Consider the following 21,906-nt stretch of genomic DNA (forward strand, 5'->3'; position numbering starts at 1 on the left):
GAAAAGTCATCATTTTTTGTGCCATATATTATTCTGTGGTCTGACTGTTCCTGACATATCTCTGAGTAGCCAAAAGGTGTGAGTCGTGTTTTATTCCAGCCTTCCAGCTGTGGGGCCTCACAGCAGCTCTGGTTGCCTTGAGTCTGGCTCCGGCCGTGTGCCTGCCAGGCCTATACTCTGCCATGTCCCTGGCTCTGCTGCTGTTTCATTTGCTCATATTTAGGGTTTGGGGGCCATACCCGGCTGTGCTTAAGGGTTGCTCCCAGGGTCTGCAGGGGACCGTTTGCAGTGCCAGGCATTGCATCGGGGTCGACCATATATACGGCAAATGCCTCCCCCAGACCCTATGCGATCTCTCCGGGCCCTCAACTTTGTTTGTGCTTAGAAGACTGTTGAGCCGTGTCCTGCAGGGTTAGCCCCAGCATGTAGAGACCACAGCTCTGCTTTCAAGGTCCGCCCCACCGGTGCTGAGGATCCCCAGAATCCTCCCTGAGAAGGTGGGCCCTGTGGTTCAGGCGTGGACCTCACCGCGTGGTGCTCTGGGGGCCCCTGAGACTCACAGCTGCCCGCAGCGCTGGGCCTAGCTCAGGCCGTGTGCTGCCTGCTCCAAGCTCCCGCCAGGCACAGAGCAGTTGCTGTCTTGTCGGGCTTCCTGCGTGTGTTTTACTCCTCTTCTTCCCACTGTATTTTACCTTGTGTAGAATTTGGTACATTTTTGTTTGTTTTTGTTTTCAGCTAGAGCGATATCACACAGCAGGTAGTCTGCCTAGCACGCGGCCAAACCGGGTTCGATTCCTCCGCCCCTCTCGGAGAGCCCAGCAAGCTACTGAGAGTATCCCGCCTACACAGCAGAGCCTGGCAAGCTCCCCGTGGCATATTTGATATGCCAGAAACAGTAACAAGAAGTCTCACAATGGAGACGTTACTGGTGCCCACTCGAGCAAATCGATGAACAAGGGGAGGACAGTGCTACCGTGCTACAAGGCTTTGTTTTCAGCCCCACCCAGAGGTGCTCAGAGGTTCCTCCTGGCTCTGCACTCAGGAACTACTCCTGGCGGTGCTTGGGGGACCATAGGGGATGCCAGGGATCGAACTCGGTCAGCCATGTGCAAGGCACGTGCCCTCCCTGCTGGACTATCGCTCCGGTCCCTGGTTGGCACATCTTTTAAGTGAGAAACTTGAAGCATTTTGTCCTTGGAGGACCGCACCTAGCTTTGCTTGGCGTGAGTTCAGATCTGATAGCCCACGTGCTATCATTTTGGCCTTTGGAGACTTTCCTTTGCTGTAGTACTCACGTTAGGTTTTTATGTGGTTGGTGTTGGTGTTTGTGCCATGCTCGGCTGTGCCAGGGATCAGAGTAAGGACAGCTGTATGCACGGCAGGCGCGTGCCTTCACCCCTGCACTCTCTCCAGCTGTTCAAGACGGTTCTGCATGCAGTGTTGTGTTGGGCTTCGGTGGGGGTTGTGTCATTTTCTTTTATTTTTTAATGTAGGAGTACTGCTGTTTATTCAGCCATTGATTAAGCTGATTGAATTGAGCATGAACTCAACACAAACACACTGTCCTCCCGTTGTTTTCGATTTGCTCGAGCAGGGCCCAGTAACGTCTCCTTCTTCTTTTTTTTTTTTCTTTTTGGGTCACACCCAGCGATGCACAGGGGTTATTCCTGGCTCAACGTCTCCATTTTTTGAGACTTGTTGTTACTGTTTTTGGCATATTGAATACGTCACAGGTAGCTTGCCAGGCTTTGCCGTGCGGGTGAGATACTCTCGGTAGCTTGCCGGGCTCTTCGAGAGGGGCGGAGGAATCGAACCCAGCTCAGCCAGGTTGGCTGAGTGCAAGGCAAACGCCCTACCGTTGTGCTATCGCTCCAGCCCATGAACTCCACATTTTATTTTATATTTTTAGGACACTTGTACCGTTGTTTTCAGGACTTCCATGCCTTTTAAAGTGTTGGTTCCTTTTTAAGGCAGCACAGAAATATGGTGCCAGCAACTCTTCTTAGGGAGATGGTTGTTGGACCTATGTGCTCAGGGTCACTCTACCACAGAGGGGTGACAACTTGTCTGCAGGGGGTTTAGTTAGATTGGAACTGTCAGAGTACATTGTCCCTGAAATTTTAAGAGTTTTTCAAATATTTATGGAATAGTAACAGAATATTTTTTGTTTGGTTGGTGTTTTGTGGTGGTGCTCAGGCTTTACCCCTGGCTCTGTGCCCAGGGATCACTTCTGGCAGGCTCAGGGGACCATAAGGGCTGCCAGGGCTCGAACCCAGGTCAGCCGCAGGCAAGGCAAGTGCTCGACCCAGTGTACTACCTCTCCAACCCCATTTTTTTTTTTGCTTTTGGGGTCACACCCAGCTGATGCTCAGGGGTTACTCCTGGCTCTGCACTCAGGAATCACTCCTGGCGGTGCTTGGGGGACCATATGGGGTGCTGGGAATTGAACCCAGGTCAGCCGCATGCAAGGCAGACGCCCTACCTGCGGTGCTATTGCTCCAGCCCTTCCAACCCCATTTTTTAAGAAGAAGAGTGTAAGTTACTGTTGCTTGAGTTGCCAACTAAAATGATGGCTCTTTTGTCACTTTCTTTTGCTTTCAGGTAGTTCTAGAAGTATATCTCAAGATACCCCACACTCATCAGGTACACACCTGACTTCAGAAGAACTCCGGAAGAGAAGAGAAGCCTACTTTGAAAAGTAAAGTAGTCACACCGTATTAAATCTTCACACTTGGTCGTGACTTTGGCTGTTTCGTCTGTTTGTAAACATACAGCTTAGACTTCGGCTGTTTCTTTGGAGGTTCCTCTCCTTGTAAAGCAGCGCTCACTGCCTGAACCCTGTGAACATTTCCATCTTATGTTTTGAACTTTGGAATGAAATGTAGTTTTAGGGGAAAACCTTGCCCCAATGCCAGTTGATTTAGATGACATGGGGTCAAGGGGTCCTCATAAAATTTCCGTTAGCAAGAGGCTAATGGAGTCTTGGATCCAGACAAAAGCAAAATGACCCTTTGAATGTGCTTCTTGGTTCCTCGCCTAAAAGTCAGAGTCATTCTGCCGTTAACAGGAGAGCAGCGTTTTCAGCCGGGGGGGACCCTCTCCGAGGTGTAGGCAGTAGGAATCACTAGGAGTGGCTCGGCTCATGGCCACATTGGAGGGAGGCAGTTGTTCCGCACGGGAGGCCTGGGGGTGGCAGAGGCCCGGGCAGAGCAGAAGTGCACATTGTTTGCTCAGCGGACCTCACTCTGGGAGCCTGACGGACCCTCCCCGTCTCCGAATAGCCTCTCTTGCAGCTTGGCAACTGTCATGCACAAGAAGTGTTCCCTTTCTTCTCTGTGTCGCTAAAATTGACGCTGTCCTGAAAGATTCCAGAGTCGCTCACAGATAGGTGTGCAGGTTCTCTAAGCCCCGGCCAGAGGACCAAAGCCTCGGGCTGCGTCTCCCCGTCACGTGACTGCCTCTGCTCGGGCTTCGGGATGTGTGGTGCCTGTGTGGGCACAGGTCAGCATCCCTGAAGCCGAGAACCCGGGTAGCTGCCTGCAGTCTTGCTGGCAGTGCTTTAGTGGTATGGAAAATATTGGAGCGATTTGACTTTGCTGGTGTACTGAAGATAATATTTACCGTGTTTTCTGTTTGTTTTTTTTAAAGTCACAACTCAGAAGTATATGAAGGAAAGTTCTGATCAGCTGACATCCTCTTAATGTGAGATATTTCTAGTCTTTATTCAGTGATAGATTAATGGACTTAATTATATAAGCTTCCAAAATAGCGCTGATTAGTGTTGTTCACTACCTTTTAGAATCTAAAACTAACTTTCAGGTATTTTTTTTTTAAATTATCATAAACTTAAAGTGTGTTCATAAGTAGAGACATCAGGATAATGGACCCTGTTTATCTGTTGCCTGGATTTAACAAATCTCAGTCCGTGGCCAGACTAGTGTCCCCCTCTGCTGGCCCACTCTCTGGCTTTCTGCTCTCCTGCCCGGTCTGACTGTGTAACAAAGGTTTTATCATTTTTTTCTAATTATTTCATTATATCGCTAAAACAGATGAATAGATGGGCATGGCTTTTTTTTTTTTTGTGAAGCAATGTAGTTTTTATTGAAACTTACTTAGATGTGAGAGGCGAGAAAGAGAAGTAAATGTTAGAGAGAGAACACAGGCTTCTCCAGGGTGGACATAAGCAAAGAAACTTAGACACAAGCGAGTTGCGTGGGTTGCCAGGGATTCCAGCCTGCCTCCGCCACATGCAAGGCACACGCCCTCCCTGCCTGCTGCACAGCTCTCTGACCTCTAGTTTCCGTCTTTAGGAATTTGGCTTCCAAACAAATCCAGATGCTATCTTGTTACTCCTTGCAATTGTTTGTGGCTTTCTTTCTTTTTTTTTTTTTGTCCCTCCCTATGGACTATTTGAAGCTTCATACTTAATGTAGTGGCCACAGAATGCATTCCAGCAAGTGCACTGGACTCTGGAGGTCAGAAATATGGCCACAGACCTATTATAAATTCATTAACGTAAAGATTGTATGGACCAGAGCCATAGTACAACAGGGAGGGCATTTGCCTTACACTCCGTCAACCCGGGTTCAATCCCCAGCACCCCATATGGTTCCCTGAGTACTGCCAGGAGTAACTCCTGAGCACAGGACCAAGAGTAACCTCTGAGCATCGCCAGATGTAGCCTCCACCTATCCCCCCCCCAAAAAAACCATAAAAATTGTAAGATTATCTTCAGAGCCGTGTCTGTATTTTCATCTTATCTGTTATTGACCCCCCTGGCAGTAGAACCCTGCCTCGTAAGAGCAAGTGGTACCCTGGGTGTCTGCGTTGTCCCTGTGAAGGCTTCCTGGCATGCCTGAGTGTCCGCATGGATGGTGTGCAGAGCTGCCAGGGGTTTGCCCGGTGCCATGGTGCCTGGCAGCTTCCTTGGTGTCTCTTCTGGGTGCAGCTTTGAAACGATCCAGGTTTTCTTGTTGCTTCAGGGCCTCGCCTGGCAGCCTTTGGGGACCACTCACGGGGCAGGGCAGGGAGCCTTCCTGGTGATGCATGGGCTTGGGAGAAATCCCATCCAGAGCAACGGTGCAGCGGGTATCTTGTTTTGCATGCGTCCAACTTGGGTCAATCCCTGGCATCCCATATGGTCCCCAGAGCCCCACCAGGAGTGATCCCTGCGCTCAGAGCTAGGAGTAAGCCCCGAGCATTGCTAGGTGTGACCCCCAAACAAAAATAAAATGGTGCTTCCCACATAACTTTTTCGGTCGGTCACAGACTGCAGCCACCTCAGTGGCATACTGTAGTGTATAAGGGTGTAGCCTTTTTTTTTTGGGGGGGGGGGAGCTTTTTGGTTCACACCTGGCAATGCACAGGAGTTACTCCTGGCTCATGGACTCAGGAATTACTCCTGGCAGTGCTTGGGGGACCATATGGGATGCTGGGAATTGAACCCAGGTCGGCCGTGTGCAAGGCAGATGTTCTACTGTTATGCTATACCTCCAGCCCCCAGGATGTAGTCTTTTTTTTTTTCTTTTTGGGTCACACCCAGTGATGCACAGGGGTTACTTCTGGCTCTGCACTCAGGAATCACCCCTGGCAGTGTTCAGGGGACCACATGGGATGCTGGGAATCGAACCCGGGTCGGCCGTGTTCAAGGCAAATGCCCTACCCGCTGTGCTATTGCTCCAGTCCCCAGAATGTAGTCTTAAGAAACGAAATTGCCAAGAGCGTTTGAAGCAGACGGTCATTTACTACAGTGAGCACCGAGGTTTCCGGAGAGCGGGTGTGAGGGTACTGAGGCCAGCCCTGCAAGAACTGATGTCAGCCTGCTGAAGGAACTGGGTGTATAGGGTGTCTGGGAAAGGAGCATTCTGCAGCAGGAGTGACCAGCACAACCATTGCTTGGCCAGCACGGTAGCCTGGATATGGGGACAGGCTGTTCAGCGGCACAGCCATTTCCAAGGTGGGGTTCTGGGCTGGCATCTCCCTGGTTTACTGCCGGCAGAGAACAGCCAAAGCTGCCAGTCACTGTGTAAATCTCAGGCAAGGGCCTGGAGAATAGGACAGTGGGGAAGGCATTTGTCTTGCATCGGCCAACCCGGGTTCGATCCCCAGCATCCCCTGTGGTCCCCTGAGCAAAGCCAGGAGTAATTCCTGAGTGCAGAGCCAGGAGTAATTTCTGAGCATCGCGGGTGTGACCGAAAGAGAAAAAAACTTCCAGGGAAAAGAAGAAAAGACAAACGGTGTGCTTAAATTAAAAAGAATCCTAAATCTCGGGAAGTGCGGCTTTGGTGGCCAGGGTGCCCGTGCTGCACGCAGCCTACCCAGGCTGGGCGTGGGTCACACCCGGCTAGTATCTGGCTGGTGTCCCACCTGGACTGGCGTTACCTGTGACAGGGCCGGAGCACTCTTAAGATGGCGAAGCCTAGTTCTTGCTTTTCTTAAGTTAGTTTTTGGTTTTGAGGCCACTCCTGGCTCTGTGCTCAGGGATCACTCCTGGAGGGGCCCAGGGAACCATATAGGGTACCAGGGATCGAATCCAGGTCAGCTGTGTGCAAGGCAGGTGTCCCCTACCTACTGTACTACCTCTCCAGCCCCTCTCTGTATTATTTTCTGTTCGTTTGGGGGGCATACCTGGTGATGCTCAGGGGTTACTCCCAGCTCTGCACAAGGGGATCACTCCTGGGGTGCTCCGGGATTGAACCCAGATTGGCCGCTTGCCAGGCAGGCGCCCTACCCACTGTACTATTATTGCTCTGTCCCTCTTTGTATTTTTTTATGGGGAGGAAGGTCACCCCCAGGGGTGTGGCTCTCGAGGGTCACCCCTTGTAGCGCTCAGGCCCTTGCTGTGACGGGCATCGAGCTCTGGCCTCCTGCTGGCCAGTGCTTTGCTCCTGCCCCTGGCGCTCTTTGCGGTCTCTTTCTCTTGTCCACTCACCAGTGTATCATTGTCGAACGAGGGTCTTCCCTCTGCAGTGTTCTGTGGCCTGCTTCTCCCTCGCCCTTGCCTTCCGATGTGCTTTCTAGAGTGCAGGGGCACGAGGGAGGAGGGGATGGTGGCTTCCGTGCTGGCGCTTCCTCACTGTCCGCGGCCTGGCCTTCCAGAATCGAGGCTCAGGCTGTCAAGAGAAAGTAGAAGTGACTCCGTGTCTTGGTATGTGTGCTCAGAGGCCGTGGGCAGAAATGGCAGACTTTGCTGGTGGCATTCCCTTTGTTGGTCCTATTTCTCTATACTAAACACCTTTCCGGGGTGAGGGGGGTTGGCGCAGACCCCGCAAGTCTACTCGTGTTGGTGCCAGGGCCCAGATGCAGGAGCCTGGGCGGGTCAGCGGGGTTCTCCCGTGCCATCTCTATACCCACATTGTTCATGCTTAAAACGTAAGATGAAGAGATACCTTAGAGAAAAATGTGCGATTATTCGGGTTTGGGTAACTGAAAAACGATCATTCCTTTCAATATTTATGGGGGACAGGGCCGTGGGGAGATCCAACACCTGGAGCTGCTCGGGCTGTTCTTGGCTTTGCTGACCAGTGACCCCTGATGGTGTTCAGCCCCAGGGTCGCCACCTCGAAGGCAAACCCCTAAGCCCCATCCAGCTCCCCGGCCATCTGTGTTTTCTTCCTGTGTTCTTTGCAGTATTAGTCTAATAATCAGGACACGGGAACGACCTAAATGTCCAAAGACAAGCGAGTGAAAGGATGAAGATGTTGTGGTTACAGATGCACAGTGGAATACCATACGGCCCTTAGGAAAGATAGGAGTATTTGCTGCGTTGTGGATAAAACCCGAGAGTGTCTTGTTAAGCAAAATAAGTGAGAGGGAGGAGGAAAAATCCTGCAGGATCTCACTCGCCTCTGGCGCACGGAGACGAGACAAGGGAAGAGACAGTCTCGCAGCAATCATGAGCCTTTGACCTTAGAAGTTGAGGCTTATTACCCAGCAGTGACGGGAGGTGGGGAAAGGCCGACCAGAGGTGACATGGGGACTGCAGGGGAGGGCTGTCGGCATCCGGTGCTAGGGGCGCAGTGGTTTTGTGCCCTGATCCCATAAACTTGAACAGTTTTGTAATGAAACTAATAGTAATTTAAGAAGGTACGCACATGCGTAGCAGAGACGGCTGTCAGTAGGGAGAAAAAAACAGCTGGGATGTTTCCTAAAAGTATAAGGAGAAAGACCTGATTGATTAAGCTAGTCTAACCTGATTGGTATCTCATGGGAAAAGGTTCTGGCTTCTCATCCAACCGTCATCTGTTTTACTCTTTCTTTTCTCTCTTTTGGTTCTCTTTTTGACTTTTTGGGTCACACCCTGTAATGCTCAGGGGTTACTCCTGGCTCTGCACTCAGGAATCATTCCTGGTGGTACTCAGGGGACCATATGGGATGCTGGGGATCGAACCCGGGTTGGCCTCATGCAGGGCAAATGCCCTCCCCAGTGCTATCGCTCCGGACCCTCCTCTTCCTTTTCAATTGAAAATTCCACTAGGATTCTTCATACCCTTCCCTCAGATTGCTGGTGGTTGGTAGCACTGGACCACCAGGAGTAACTCGCAGAGATTTCCCGTGAAGTCTGATTGCTCGAGGGCCAGGCTCTGGATCACCAACACTCTCCTCCACATTAACATCGTAGTCATTATGGAGTTGCTTCAAAGTGCAGATTTTTTGGGGGTCACACCTGGCGATGCTCAGGGTTTTACTCCTGGCTCTGCACTCAGGAATTACCCCTGGCGGTGCTCAGGGGACCATATGGGATGCTGGGAATCGAACCTGGGTCAGTCACGTGCAAGGCAAACGCCCTACCAGCTGTGCTATCTCTCCAGCCCCTTCTTTTTTTTTTTTACTTTTGCAAATGGAGAATTTCTTTCCAGGCAGGATTACTGAGATCATTCTTGTTTCTTTCTTTCTTCGAGTCTTTGGTGCGTGGCTGCTGACAGGCACTGCCCGGTACAGTTGATACTCTGGGGATTGGCTGTGTGGAGAGCGAGAGAGACATAGCAGCCCGGGACATGAGAGCCCAGGTGCTTGGGTGGGGGGGGGGGGGGGGGAGGGACGGCGATGGGATGAAGCTCCTGGTGCGTGCGCGTCCCCTCACTTGGCTCCCATGGACCACAGGGGCTGATTGTGGAGAATCACTCCCTTGAGAACCTGTCTGTTTTCAGAGCGGCTTATTTGTAGTGGTTTCCTACAAGATGAAGGTTCTAGAAGCGGATGCATTTGTAGAAAATAGGGACCGGTGCATCTTTAGCGAAAGAGCAAACGGCCTTTGACTTTGTTTGGCTTCTTTCTGGGGTCAGCACCATGGAACTTTCAGGTTCACTCGGGGGGGGGGGGGGCTGGTGTTCAGATCCATTAACTCAGGGCCGGGGGGCGGGGAGGTCGTGCCATCCGCCTTTTGCTCTGTGGAACTTCTTCCTCTCCACGCAAATCGTTTTTCTCATGGCATATTTGTGCCTGGGGTAGTTTGGGGGTTTGTAACATCCGTTACTTTGGATGTTTCAGGCAGCAGCAGCAGCAACAGCAGCGAGATCCACCCAGACAACGAACGCGCCCATGTGAAAGGCCGACCACGAGTCCCGGGGCCCTCAGCAGTGATCTAGGTATGCTCTGACCGTGCATCCCCCGTGTCGCCTGGCCCTCTGTCACAAGGGCCAGCTCCATGTGCTTTTGACTTTCCAGGTATTTTTCTACCCTGTTCTAACTGTACTGACTTCTTGAGTAAATTTGTCACTTATTAAAATTTCCCTGGAGTCCGGAACAAGCAGACGGTGGCACTCAAAGGATGTTTTGCTTAAAAACTCTCTGCCTGTGCTCCCGACTCTCCCGACTTCACTTTAATTAGTACCTTCCTCAGGTCTCCCGAAAGAAGAAGCAGGTAGGAACTGAGTGCATTTCATCACCCAGAATGTGAAAGCTCCCCAGTTAAGAGATTAAATCAGTGTTCCTCAGACCTGGCCAATTAATTCCCAGCCTTGCTTCCAGCCTGTGGTCCCCACCCTGCCTGGTCTTCGTGAGGCTTGCTAGACTCACGGCAGGCCGGATAGACAGGACAGCGGGGAGGGCGCTTGCCCTGCACTCAGCCAGTTTGGGCTTCATCCCTGAGATCCCAGATGGTCTCTTGAGTTCCACCAGGAGTGATGCTTGAGCACAGAGCCTGGAGTAAACCCTGAACACTTCTGGGTGTGGTCCAAAACTGGGGAAAAAAAATAGCAACCCTAGTCTCATTGGGACCCCCAATTTCCTGGGGGGTCCCTTGGAATACGGCCCCCAGATAGAAATGCTACTCTGAGGGATTAGGAAGAACTTTTTATTTTTTAAGGGTTTTTTTTTTTTTTTTTTTTTTTTTAGTTTCTGGGCCACACCTATGGTTCTCAGGGCTTACTCTGGCTTTGTGCCCAGAGATCACTTCTGGTGGTGGTCAGGGCACCATCTGTGGTGATCGGAATCTATCATGGGTCATACTTCTATATAATTTTTTTCTTTGGTGCTTTGCTTTTTAAAAACATAAACCTTTAATTTTATAATGAATGGTTAGCTTGTTTTCGTTTTTATTTTGTTTGGGGCCCACATCTGGCAGTGCTCAGGGATTACTCCTGGCTCTGCACTCAGGACTCACTCCTGGTAGTGCTTGGGGAACCATACGGGATACCAAGGATTGAACCCAGGTTGGCTCGTGCAGTGCAAATACCCGCCCTGCTCCATTGCCGCTCTAATGCTATAGAATGGTTAGCTCTCTGAAAGAACCTGTTTCCTTCAGGAAGGAAGCGAAAGGGCTGGCGTGATAGTACAGCAGTAGGGTCTTTGCCTTATACACTGCCGACCCGGGTTCAGTCCCTGGCATCCCATACTGTACCCTGAATTCAGAGCCAGGAGTAAGTTACCTGGTGTGCCCTCAAAATACAAAAACAAAAAAAGAAAAAAGAAAAGGAGGGGAAAATTAGTCATCAGAAGGTTTCCCCTAAAAGGTGACTGAAAGATGTTCACTAAATAACTGATTAAGAAAGTAGTCAAGGGGATGCCAGGAAGGATTAAAAACAATAGAGTGGAAGTCAAGGTGCATTCTCCACCCTGGAGCTGGGCCACGTCTCTGCCTTCCGTGTGGCTTCCATCCTTCCCTCTGGGAAACCCGTGTTCTCTCATGGACACGAGTCTCTTTCCCCCTGTCCCCTTTATTGCTCTAAGCAAATTTCCCTAAAATCAGTCTTCTCTTAAAATACACGTTCAGTGGAGTTCATGCACAATTCAATCAGCCTAATCAGTGGCTGAATAAATAGCAGTACTCCTACATAGGGCTGGAGCGATAGCACAGCGGGTAGGGCGTTTGCCTTGCACGCAGCCAACATGGCCGACCCGAGTTCAATTCCTCCGCCCCTCTCGGAGAGCCCGGCAAGCTACCGAGAGTATTCGATATGCCAGACACAGTAACAAAGTCTCCAGTGGAGACGTAACTGGGCCCGCTCGAGCAAATCGATGATCAACGGGAGGGCCTTTACCATTTTACTTACTTTACTCCTACATAAAAAAAATAATAAAATACATGTTCATATATGTGTACATATGTATAAACACAGTAGGTTTTCCTTTCTGTGAGTTTTCTAAATTATAGTTGATGTTAAACGTTGGCTTGCCAGGGTATGACTAGGAGATGGCCTGATAGCTCTAGAGGGAGAGAGCGAGAGGAAGGAAGACTCCCTACATTTCACTTGAACGGTCATACAGACACTCTAGAAACTTGGTCAAGTTCTTAAAAACTGGCCATGCACTGACCGTACGACTCAGGAGTCACATTCCTGGGCATCCACCCCAGAGGAATGGAGGGTGCCTCAGTGTGACAGCCTGTATGTTGGTGTGTTTCCTTAAGCACAGAGTCGTCGTGGCGTGGAACCGGCCACTCTGCCCTGTGTCTGCACCGTGGCACCCCCCTCCTCAGGTGTGACTCGTGGCTGCAGCGGTGCCACCCTGGGGCTATCCCCACGCTACAGCACCCCACAGTCCACTGTGTCACCCCCCCAGTGAGCGCTGCAGCCACCAGCACAGGAAGGGAAGGAAGAGAAAGACTGACCGTTGGCACTGTTGGCAGAGCAGCAGCTCAGGGGACTCTCAGCGGTGATGCTGATGCCAGCAGTCTGGGCACAGGCGCTGGGGCGGGGGTCACTCAGGGAGGCTGCCTGGGCGAGACCCTGTCTTCCCCCCAAGGTCGGGAGCCAGGGTGCTTTAGAGAAATGTCAAGGCAAGACTGGAGCACAGGCTCTCCTGTGGGAGCTCTGGGTTCCGGCCCTGGAACTGCATGTTCCCGAGGGTGCCACGAGTGACTCCCTCGCTCTAAGATGGGAGGAGCCGCCCCCCCCCCCCCCCCCCCAGTCTCCCCAGGTACGGGCTAGAGACAGAAACCAAACACACAAAAAGCATCTCCAAAGATCTCATCCTATCTGTATAACGTTTGAAAAGGAGAAATTTGTTTTAGAGCCAGGAAACAGATTAATGGTTTCCTGTAGTTCGGGAAGACAGAGGAAAGGAAAGGAGGGTGACTGCCCAGGACTGTCTTTGTGGTCCTCTGAACAGTTTGAGGGATGTGCTGGTAGTTAAGTGAACCTGTGCACACTACACAGCTTTCGGTATTGTAGCATCTGTAGAGCATCTATGCTCAGAGATAACTCCTGCGGTGCTCGGGGGACCTTGTGCGGTGCTGGGGATCAACCCGGGGTTCGCCAAGCAGCTTAACAACCCTGTGTGTAGCCAGAGCGATAGTACAGCGCACAGGACATTTGTCTTGCATGCAGTTACTTTGATCCCTGGGATCCCATATGGTCCCCTGAGCTACACCAGGAATAATTCCTGAGTGCTGAGTCAGGAGTAATCCAGAGCATCGCCTGGTATGACCCAAAAAAGCAAAACCAAAACAAACCCTGTGCTATGCTTCTGGCCCCCACTGAGAAATGTAGTATACTGTACAATGTTCTATTATATGTTATGCTACATACCCTATACTATATATGCATGCTACATATTATGCATACAATGCATACAACTAGGTAAAATAATGACTCTGCTCAACGGTGTGCTGAAGTCATTCTCAAATGCTGAAGTCATTTGATCTGTGTTTCTTCACCATGGAGCTCTTGCCCAGAGCATGCCCGGCATGCCCTGCAGTCCTGCTGCACCTTCCTGTGACTGCACTATCCTTTTCTTCCTACCCCATGTCCTTCCATTTCCCTTCGAGGTTGCCTGCTGGCTGAATTCTGGTGCAGCCCCTCAGTGGTGCTGGTCATGCAGCCCCAGGAGTGCCTGCCAGGGCAGTGCATTGCTCTCCAAGGGCTCCCTGTCATGGCTGGGATGCTGAGAGCACAAGACAGCAGAGCTGCCAGGATGGGGTTGACCTCGGATGCGCTCCTGTTCTTGTGCTCACAGGGCAAAGCCTTCTCAGCTCCCACGCTGTCGAGTCCCGGGCCCTGCGTAAATCATTCTTTCAGAACAGTTTTTAGGGGCCAGAATGGTAGAGAAAAGCGTGTGGGGCACTTGCCTTGCATGCAGCCGACCAGGGTTCGGTCCCTGGAGCCCCAGATGGTGCCCCAAGCCTACTAGGTGTGATCCTTGAGCACAGAGCCACGAGCAAGCCCTGAGCACTGCCAGTGTGGCCCCAAGACAAAACAGAACAAAACAAAAAGCCCCAGCAGTGCTCAGAGCTTATTCCTGGCTTTGTACTCAGGGCAGTCCTGGTGGGCTCTGGGAACCATAAGGGATGCTCAGGGGGCAAACTCAGGTTGGCCCTTTAATAGGCAAACTTTATCCACTGTACTTTCGCTCTAGCCCCCTCCAAAAAAATTGTAGGTAATTGTTTATACATATGTATATATAAAACCAATTTAAATTTTCATTCATCTATTTGATCTGAAATGCAAATAAATGCATTTGGCTAAGTGAAAGAAAAGAACAGAAAAAGCCCTACTTAGAAAGCTACATTCGTTCTGTATAATTCCATTTCTGTCAGCAGGAAAAAAGACAAATTGCAGGGCAGAAACTTTATCTGTGGTTATCTAAGACTAGGGGCTGGTTATCGATCACAGTGGGGTAGCAAGAAGGAATTGGGGGGCACGTGGGAAGGCAGGGAAATGATGGGAATGATGGTGGTCGTGCAGTTCTATGCGTTTGTCAAAGTTTGTACAACTATAAGAGTGAATTTTACCATCTGTAAACTTTAAAATGCATACTATGGTTGTCAGATAGAAACCATTTTTTAAGAGTTTATCTTTTTGATGGTGTTGAGAGTTTTCCAGAAATTTCTAAAAACTGTGTGTATTTTCTTTCCCAACAGTCGATTCTATGAGTGAAGAGGACATGCTTCAAGCAGCCGTGACCATGTCTTTAGAAACTGTTCAAAATAATCTCAAAACAGAAGGAAAATAATAATACCTTTTAAAAATCATTTAGATATTCATACTTTCCAACATTATCCTGCGTGACAAATAGCATAGGGTCCATTTTGGCAATGTGTCAAAGAAAACAATGTTCAACAGAGGAATTAAGACTTTGGTTGGTTTGCAAACAAATTTGACAAAAGTGGAAAAATACATCAGTTGTAGGACTCACGAATGATCCTCCAGATAGTAGCCAAAGAGGCATTCAGCGATTAAAGACATTGAAAATTGTTTTCTAAATGTTCTTTTTTTTTTTTTTGAGTGTGCAATATCTAACATGTCTAAAGTTAGGACATTTTTCTGGGATCTGATTTTGCAGACCAGTTCACAATTCTTGCCACAGAGCTACCCATACGTTACATTGTATTTTTTACTTCCTCCCTCCTGTGTAGGTATTTGGTTCATTTTCATCTCCAGTGGTTGCTTTTGTTTCTCTGAAGCCAAAGGAACCTTTTAGGTCAGTGTAAGACTTGCACTCCCAAGCGGTGTGCGCTTGGGTATTTCCTAGGGGTTTTTTTCTCTTTTTTCCTCTGATCACGGTTTCTCTGTTGTTTACCGTTCTTTTTTCTACAACTTTTTGACGTTAGTCATTCTACTTGGGATTTTACTTTTTTTTTTAAAGCCCTCTGAGATGGGATCAATATCTCGTGGTTCTGGTCCATTCCTCAGCTGAAATCAACTCTGCACACGTGTCTGAGAATCAGCCAACATGTTTAACAGGGCAGTATGTCCTTTTCCAGGTGTTTCATGAATGTCTTCTCCCAACACTCACGCTCGGCCTTTCCAGCTGTGTGGGAGCCCCCTTCCTTGCACCCATGGGCGCCTTCCTTGTCCAGGGTGGAAGCCCGTTCCCTTGCCCTGTAGCGCACCCACCATGAATGTAGGAGAGTCCAGATTTGGCCTTCAGTCTCCAGGTTTTTATGTTTTTTCTTGTGACTGGAGTCAGCTGCTCCAGCGGCAGTGGGGTCCTGGAATGAAAATGTCTGCTTCTGCCACACAGCTTTGAGAAGGCAGAGCTTGCCAGAGATGATTGGGAACTGGAGAATCATTTGCTAAGGAAAATAGTAAATATATTTACTGGAGGCCGGAGAGATAGTAAGGTGCAGCTGGTCTTGCATGCCCCTGACCCAAAATCGATCCCTGGCACATCATATGGTCCCCTGAGCTCTGCCAGGAGTGATCCCTGAGGGCAGAGTCAGGAGTAAGTCCTGAGCACCGCTGGGTGTGGCCCAAACATCTTCCCCCTCCACAGACAGACAGACACACACACACACACACACACACACACATTGCATTGAATTGACATTTGCATCATGACAAAATGGCTTAAGAATTAAAGAGTCACCATACTTAATGGGTCTGTAAATAAAAAAAAAAAGTCTTTAGTTTTGATAAACATTCTTTAATAAGGATGCACAGAGAGTTTCTTACTGGGTCAAAACAGTGGTATGATTTTAATGAAAATTAGCCACATCGCTTAGAAATAGGCATTTGATTCCTCATCCCTCATGCGCTATCCTTTCTCAAAGCCCCTTGGACGCTGGAATTGTTTATAAGCAAAAATTTAAGAAGAAATTTCAGCTTGTTACTTAGATTTGCCATTCTAGTGGATGGCTGCGCACATTTTATCAGGGAGAAATTTTTGGAGTTAGAAACTAGAATTTATTGCTAATGGGAAAAGACGAGAAAATTCTTTTACATTTATAAAGTATCTTTTTTATAGGAATTGATTTTTTAATTATTATTTGTGCCAAATATTTTTGAAGTTTCTCGTACATAAACAGTTATGTTTTGAAACAGAATTTTTTTTTGCAAATATTGAAAATATTTCAAAAGAATTACACAATTTTTAAGCTGCAAGGGATGTTGGCACTTCATTCATGCTCCTCAAATTTACTAACCAAAATATTTTAAGATGAACATTTCTATAATTATCCTACCCCACTGTGCTTTCATATTTTCCTTGGGCATTTGGCTTTTATCTTTTCCATTGAAAAAAAATTTGACTAAGCATTTCATACACTTGAAATATGAGCTACCTAATATATAAGTGAGAAAATGAATATGCATTTGAAAGTTTTAACTTTTAAAGTTTATAAAGCTCTTTTATCATACACCCTTGGTAGTGCATTTGAGAAAGAGAGGGTGTGATGACCTTTGTTCATTAATGAATTTTTATTTTTATTTTTTTACATGGAGCTGAGTGTACATCGCTCACAAATACGTTTATTTGTCTTGTTGTGAAGTTAATGTATTTAAGAGATACATCCAGGATCACTAGCGAGCCACCATCCTTTCTGGATTGGTTTAAATGTAATTGAACATTTATATTCCATTTTGATTGGCCAGGATGAAAAGATGCCAGAGCTCATGTTCCCAGTATCAGATCATGTACAGAGCTGTGGTTCAGAGTTCAGAAATCTTAGTTTGCTGTAAATCATGAGCCAGAAAGACAGGCACCAAAAATTCACAGCCTATCCTACCAAGATCTTTGTTTATGGAGACATTGTCATGTTGTTTATCAGTTGGGAACATGGGAACACATCCTTATTTAAAATATAAACTACTGGTATTATTGTTCTAATGTATGATTTATATTATCAGGATTAAACCCACACAGTCATGATAACTAGTATTTTACGTGAAGTTTAAACTATCTTTGGAGATACCACTTTCATATTTTCTCATATCATGAATTTATAAGTACTGTAATTACGTTTTAAAACTCGGAGTTAGCTCTGATCTCAAATCACCGGTTTATGTTCTTTACACTAATTAACATAAATAGGTTGGTAATGTAAATTATTTCAGAAGGTTACTCCAGTACTAGAGTTTTGGCCAGATTATTTGTAGTTCACAGAAAACTTAAGGAGCTGCTTTGTCTTCCTTAAATGATTCTCCTGAAGCTGTTAGCCATGCCAAAGTTAGTAGGAAAAGAAGCTCCATATTAGTTGAGGCTCACTAGGGCAAAAACTACCAGTAGCCGACATTGTTTTACTCACATTAAGTTGAATCTATTTTAGTTAGAGCCTAAAATCACAGTTTTACCATTGGCATATCTTGTACTATCTTTAAACAGAATGATGCTGGTGCCAAGATTTACAAAAATGTCTTACCGCTCACCATTTTGACCTGTGGTTCAAAAAGACAAATTCCATGCATAGGCGAAAGGAAATCATTGAAATGTTTTGGTTTGGTTTTTTGTTTTGTTTGGGCTGTTGCTTGTATTGCTGCAGGAGCTTGGCTGGCGCCAGGGCCATCCCCCAAGGGTGCTGGCTGCCGTCAGGCAGTGCCAGGGAGCGAATCTGCGACTTGGAGTGCAGGACCCGTGCCCTACCGCCGAGCCATGTCCTGTTGCTTCAGATTCTTCAGAAAATTCCGTAATCAGTGTGGACAATGTCCTGTGTAAAACTTTGTCGTTGAAAAGGCCTCGCACCTCTACTTGAAAGTGAATTGTGACTTGTATTGAGGCCCTGTGATGTATGGAGATGTTTCATGTGAGATTTTTTTAAGAAAAACCGGATTAGATCCACTAATTATTTCAGCAGTGTCCACGACCTTTCCTATCTTCACAGTAAACACTTTCCTTCATTCCTGGTTCCTTTAGAATCAGCAGCGTCTCTTGCTGATGAAATGGACTGGCTCGTACCTTTTTAAATGTTTAATTACATACAGAAACATGGTTGTTCCATAATGCTTTCATGAACGAAAAGGCCCAGTGGGTCAATTTGTGAAATTTAGACTGCTTTTAATTCGAAGAAAACTTTTGCTAACATTTCCTTTCAGAATGCACTGGCATCTTGAAAGTCAAGGTTGATTTTGGAATGGACAGAATCGGCATTTTAATTCAGGAAGCACTTAGGGCGTCTCCCATGGGTCAAAGGTGAATGTTGGCAGGAATTTTTTTGTTACTGCTTTTATTTGGGGAGGTGGGGGGAGAGAAAATGTGCATTTGAATGATTAATGTCTACACATAATGAACTACTTGGAATGGCTTTTTAAAATTTCTGTCCTGTATAAATGGACTCTTTGACATGCAAATACAAAAAAAAATTTTGTTTAAATACAAAAACCCTATGAAATACAGAGCACCGTCCTTTGGCTGTGCCACCATTCGCTCAGGACCGGCTCCGCAGCTGCCTCCGGTGTGGGTGGCCCCCCTGGCCGCCGGCTGCCCCCCACACAGGCCCCTCCCGACTCACTCCCACGCGGAGCCCGACTTCCAAAGCGCTGTTGAACACTGAGGAATCTATTGTGGATGTGGATGTTCGATGAGTTGTATTTTAAATATCAAAGATTATTAAATAAAGATGTTTGCTTTTCTAGCCCCCCTGTTTGGTTTATCCATAACTCCCAGGTTTACCCGGCGTCCGCTTAGGCAAAGTGGCAGCAGCTGCAGTTCTGAGAGTCTCTGGCCTGCTCAGACCCGATGCACGGAGCAGAGCCTGGCTTCTCACGAGCCCCTACCTGAAGAGGTGATTGATGGCTTGCAGGGAGGAAAAAGCAGGCCAGAGGGACTCGGCGCAAGCTCGCTGCAGCCAGAGTGCCAGTTCCACTAGATCTGCTTGTCTCCTCTTGGTTTTGGGCTCGGGGGCTAGACCCAGCAGTGCTCAGGGATTGCTCTTGGCTCTGTGCTCAGAGATTCCTCCTGGCAGGGCTTGGAGAACCACATGTGGTTCTAGATATTGCACCCAGCTCTGCCATGTGCACGGCAGGGGCCCTACCCACTGCACAGTCTCCCCGGCCTGAGACCAGATCGTCATTAAGAGAAATCCAGTTGTCTAACGTTGGCTCAATTGTTCTTTCACCCTGGGAATTGTCACTGTCACTGTCATTGTCCTCCCATTGTTCATTGGTTTGCTCGAGCGGGCCCAGTAACGTCTCCATCATGAGACTTGTTACTGTGTTTGGCATTTCGAGTACGTCACGGGGAGCTTGCCAGGCTCTGCCGTGAGGGCGAGCTACTCTCGGTAGCTTGCCAGGCTCTCCAAGAGGGGCAGAGGAATCGAACTCGGGTCGGCCATGTTGGCTGCGTGCAAGGCAAATGCCCTACCGCTGTGCTATCACTCCAACCCACCCTGGGAATTAGAAACAGTTTTCCCAGTGTCTTCAAGTTCTGTGAGGGTTCTTCGTCTATTCCACCTTTAATGAGGGTTGATGCATATTTGTAGAACACATTGATATGTTCACCATAACGTTTGGTGCTTAGAAGGCCCAGTTTAATTTTGGGTGGTTTTGGTTTGGTTTTATTTTTGCATCACACTGGCTGTACTCAGGGTTTACTCTTGGCTCTTTGCTCAGGGATCATTCCTGGCAGGGCTCGGGGGACCCTATGGGATGTTGGGGGTGGAACCAGGGTTGGCTACATGCAAGGCCAGCCCCTTCCCCTCTGTACTGTCACTCCAGCACCTGTTTGATGAATTTGGAAGCCACCATCTCTGTACTTACCAGTGGGTCCCGGTGAAATGTAGGTGTTTTTGAAGGTCCATTAATATGGAAATAGTCGATTTTTTAGAAGTTAAGAAATTTGTCCTTGGGGGCTGGGGAGATAGAACAGCGGGTAGGGCATTTGCCTTGCATGCGGCCGACCCGGGTTCAATTCCCAGCATCCCATATGGTCCCCTGAGCACCACCAGGAGTAACCCCTGTGCATCGCCAGTTGTGACCCATAAAGCAAAAAAAAAAAACAATTGTCCTTGGGGCTGGAGCAATAGCACAGCGGGGAGGGCATTTGCCTTGCACGCGGCCGACCTGGGTTCAATTCCCAGCATCCCATGGGGTCCCCAAAGCACCGCCAGGAGTAACCCCTGAGCATCGCTAGTTGTGACCCAAAAAGAATAAATAAAAGAAATTTGTCCTTATCCTGAAGAATATGGTTTAGGATTTAGAAAATAAATAAGAGCCTCCCCAGCAGTGCTCCAGATCCAGGGGCAATTCCCTGTGACAGACCCCCACCCCCACCCCCAGCAGTGCTCCAAGGCTGCCCAGGGCTGACTGATGTCAGGGCCTCACTGATGCTCACGTGTTCACTCTGAACTTCCTCCTGGCCTGCTGTAGGCTCATTGATCCTCCCCTGATGCATTCCCAGTGACCCGGCCTCCCCACCTGACTGGGTTCTGCTGTACGTTCCAGTTGCTTTTTGACCTTCCCTCTGTACACATTGTCATCCCACTGGCTCTGACAGAGGTCTTTAAAGCAACAAGACAGAGCCAGGTGGTAACGGGGTTATGGCACATGCTTTGCACACAGCTCACCCCAGTGCAATCCCCAGTACCACGTGGGGTCCCCGAAGTGATCCTTAAGCAGTACTGAGTGTGACCCCAACCCCCTTCCAACAAATAAAGGAGTTTTCCCAACTCCAGGCTCTTTGTGACAGTCTCTTGCTCCCGCTGCCTGCCGCTTGCCCCGCAGGTGTGGGTCACTGGCCAGCCCCTGCCAGGAGAGCACTGGGGGACTGATGTCTTTCCTGGGCTCCTTGTGGCCAGGCTGGCTCCGGTTCTTGCTGTGGCGAGAACTCCAGCCTTCATCTCGCTGACTCACTCATCAGGACACTCGAGCACCTGGCTGGGTACCAGACTGGCCTGAGTTCCTCGAAGCGGATCCCTGGGTATATGGCTCTCCTGGTGCTGGACCCCCTGCTCAGCAGGCTGGGAAAACCGGGACAATGCAAACATGACAGTGACTCCAGGAGATGGGGTGACGGGGCGGGGCAGGGAGCTGCCAACTGCCTTTCAGGAAGGCTTTTGCTTACCAGAGCTGAGAGAGGACACAGCTGTCGTGTGAATGTGTGGTAACATCAGACCTGCTGGGGGGGGCACCATCAGACCTGTTGGGGGGGTGTAATATCATCAGACCTGCTGAGGGGGGTATGGTACCATCAGACCTTCTGGGGGCAGGTGGCACTATTGGACCTGCTGAGGGGGGGTGACACCATTGGATCTGCTGAATTGGGGTGGCACCATTGGACCTGCTGAAGGGGTCTGAAGGGGGTGTGGTACCATGGGACCTGCTGAGGGGGTGGTTGGACAATTGTCTGAGCAGGTTGCAGGAAGTGTCTAAGGAGAAGACAACCTGTCCTATAGGAAAATTTGCAAATAAAATCTGGGTTGTTTCTTTTTTCTTTTTTTTCCTTTTTGGTTCACAGTCGGTGATGCTCAGGGGCTACTCCTGGCTCATGCACTCAGGAATTACTCCTGGCAGTGCTCAGGGGACCATATGGGGTGCTGGAAATCAAACCAGGTTGACCACGTGCAAGGCAAACGCCCTCCCCGCTATGCTGTTGCTCCAGCCTAACTTTTTTTTTTGGGGGGGGTGGTTGTTTCTATGTAAGAAACTGGTTCAGCTTTCTAAAATATTCCCGTGTGGGGGCTGGAGCGATAGCACAGCGGGTAGGGCGTTTGCCTTGCATGCAGCCAACATAGCCAACACAGATTCGATTCCCAGCATCCCATATGGTCCCCCGAGCACCATCAGGAGCAATTCCTGAGTGCATGAGCCAGGAGTA

At 48.8% G+C, this 21,906-nt stretch overlaps 1 protein-coding gene across 3 annotated transcripts in view; it reads left to right on the forward strand.

Annotated features, from left to right (window-relative positions):
* ATXN3 (ataxin 3) overlaps nucleotides 1-15,206 on the forward strand; it is a 36,444-nt gene extending 21,238 nt beyond the window's left edge. For 2 of the 3 annotated variants that reach the window (XM_056133653.1, XM_056133655.1), the window contains exons 9-10: nucleotides 2,602-2,698; nucleotides 3,649-3,703. In XM_056133653.1, coding sequence (XP_055989628.1) covers nucleotides 2,602-2,698; nucleotides 3,649-3,682 — 131 coding nt within the window. In that variant the 3' untranslated portion in view covers nucleotides 3,683-3,703. Of the gene's footprint in view, nucleotides 1-2,601; nucleotides 2,699-3,648; nucleotides 3,704-7,865; nucleotides 7,881-9,489; nucleotides 9,588-14,299 lie in introns of those variants that run through there. The other variant, XM_056133656.1, reaches the window with a different exon arrangement.
* The last annotated feature ends 6,700 nt before the right edge of the window (nucleotides 15,207-21,906 follow it).

The sequence above is a fragment of the Sorex fumeus genome, unplaced genomic scaffold (assembly GCF_029834395.1).
Source record: "Sorex fumeus unplaced genomic scaffold, SorFum_2.1 ptg000098l, whole genome shotgun sequence".
NCBI lineage: Eukaryota > Metazoa > Chordata > Mammalia > Eulipotyphla > Soricidae > Sorex > Sorex fumeus.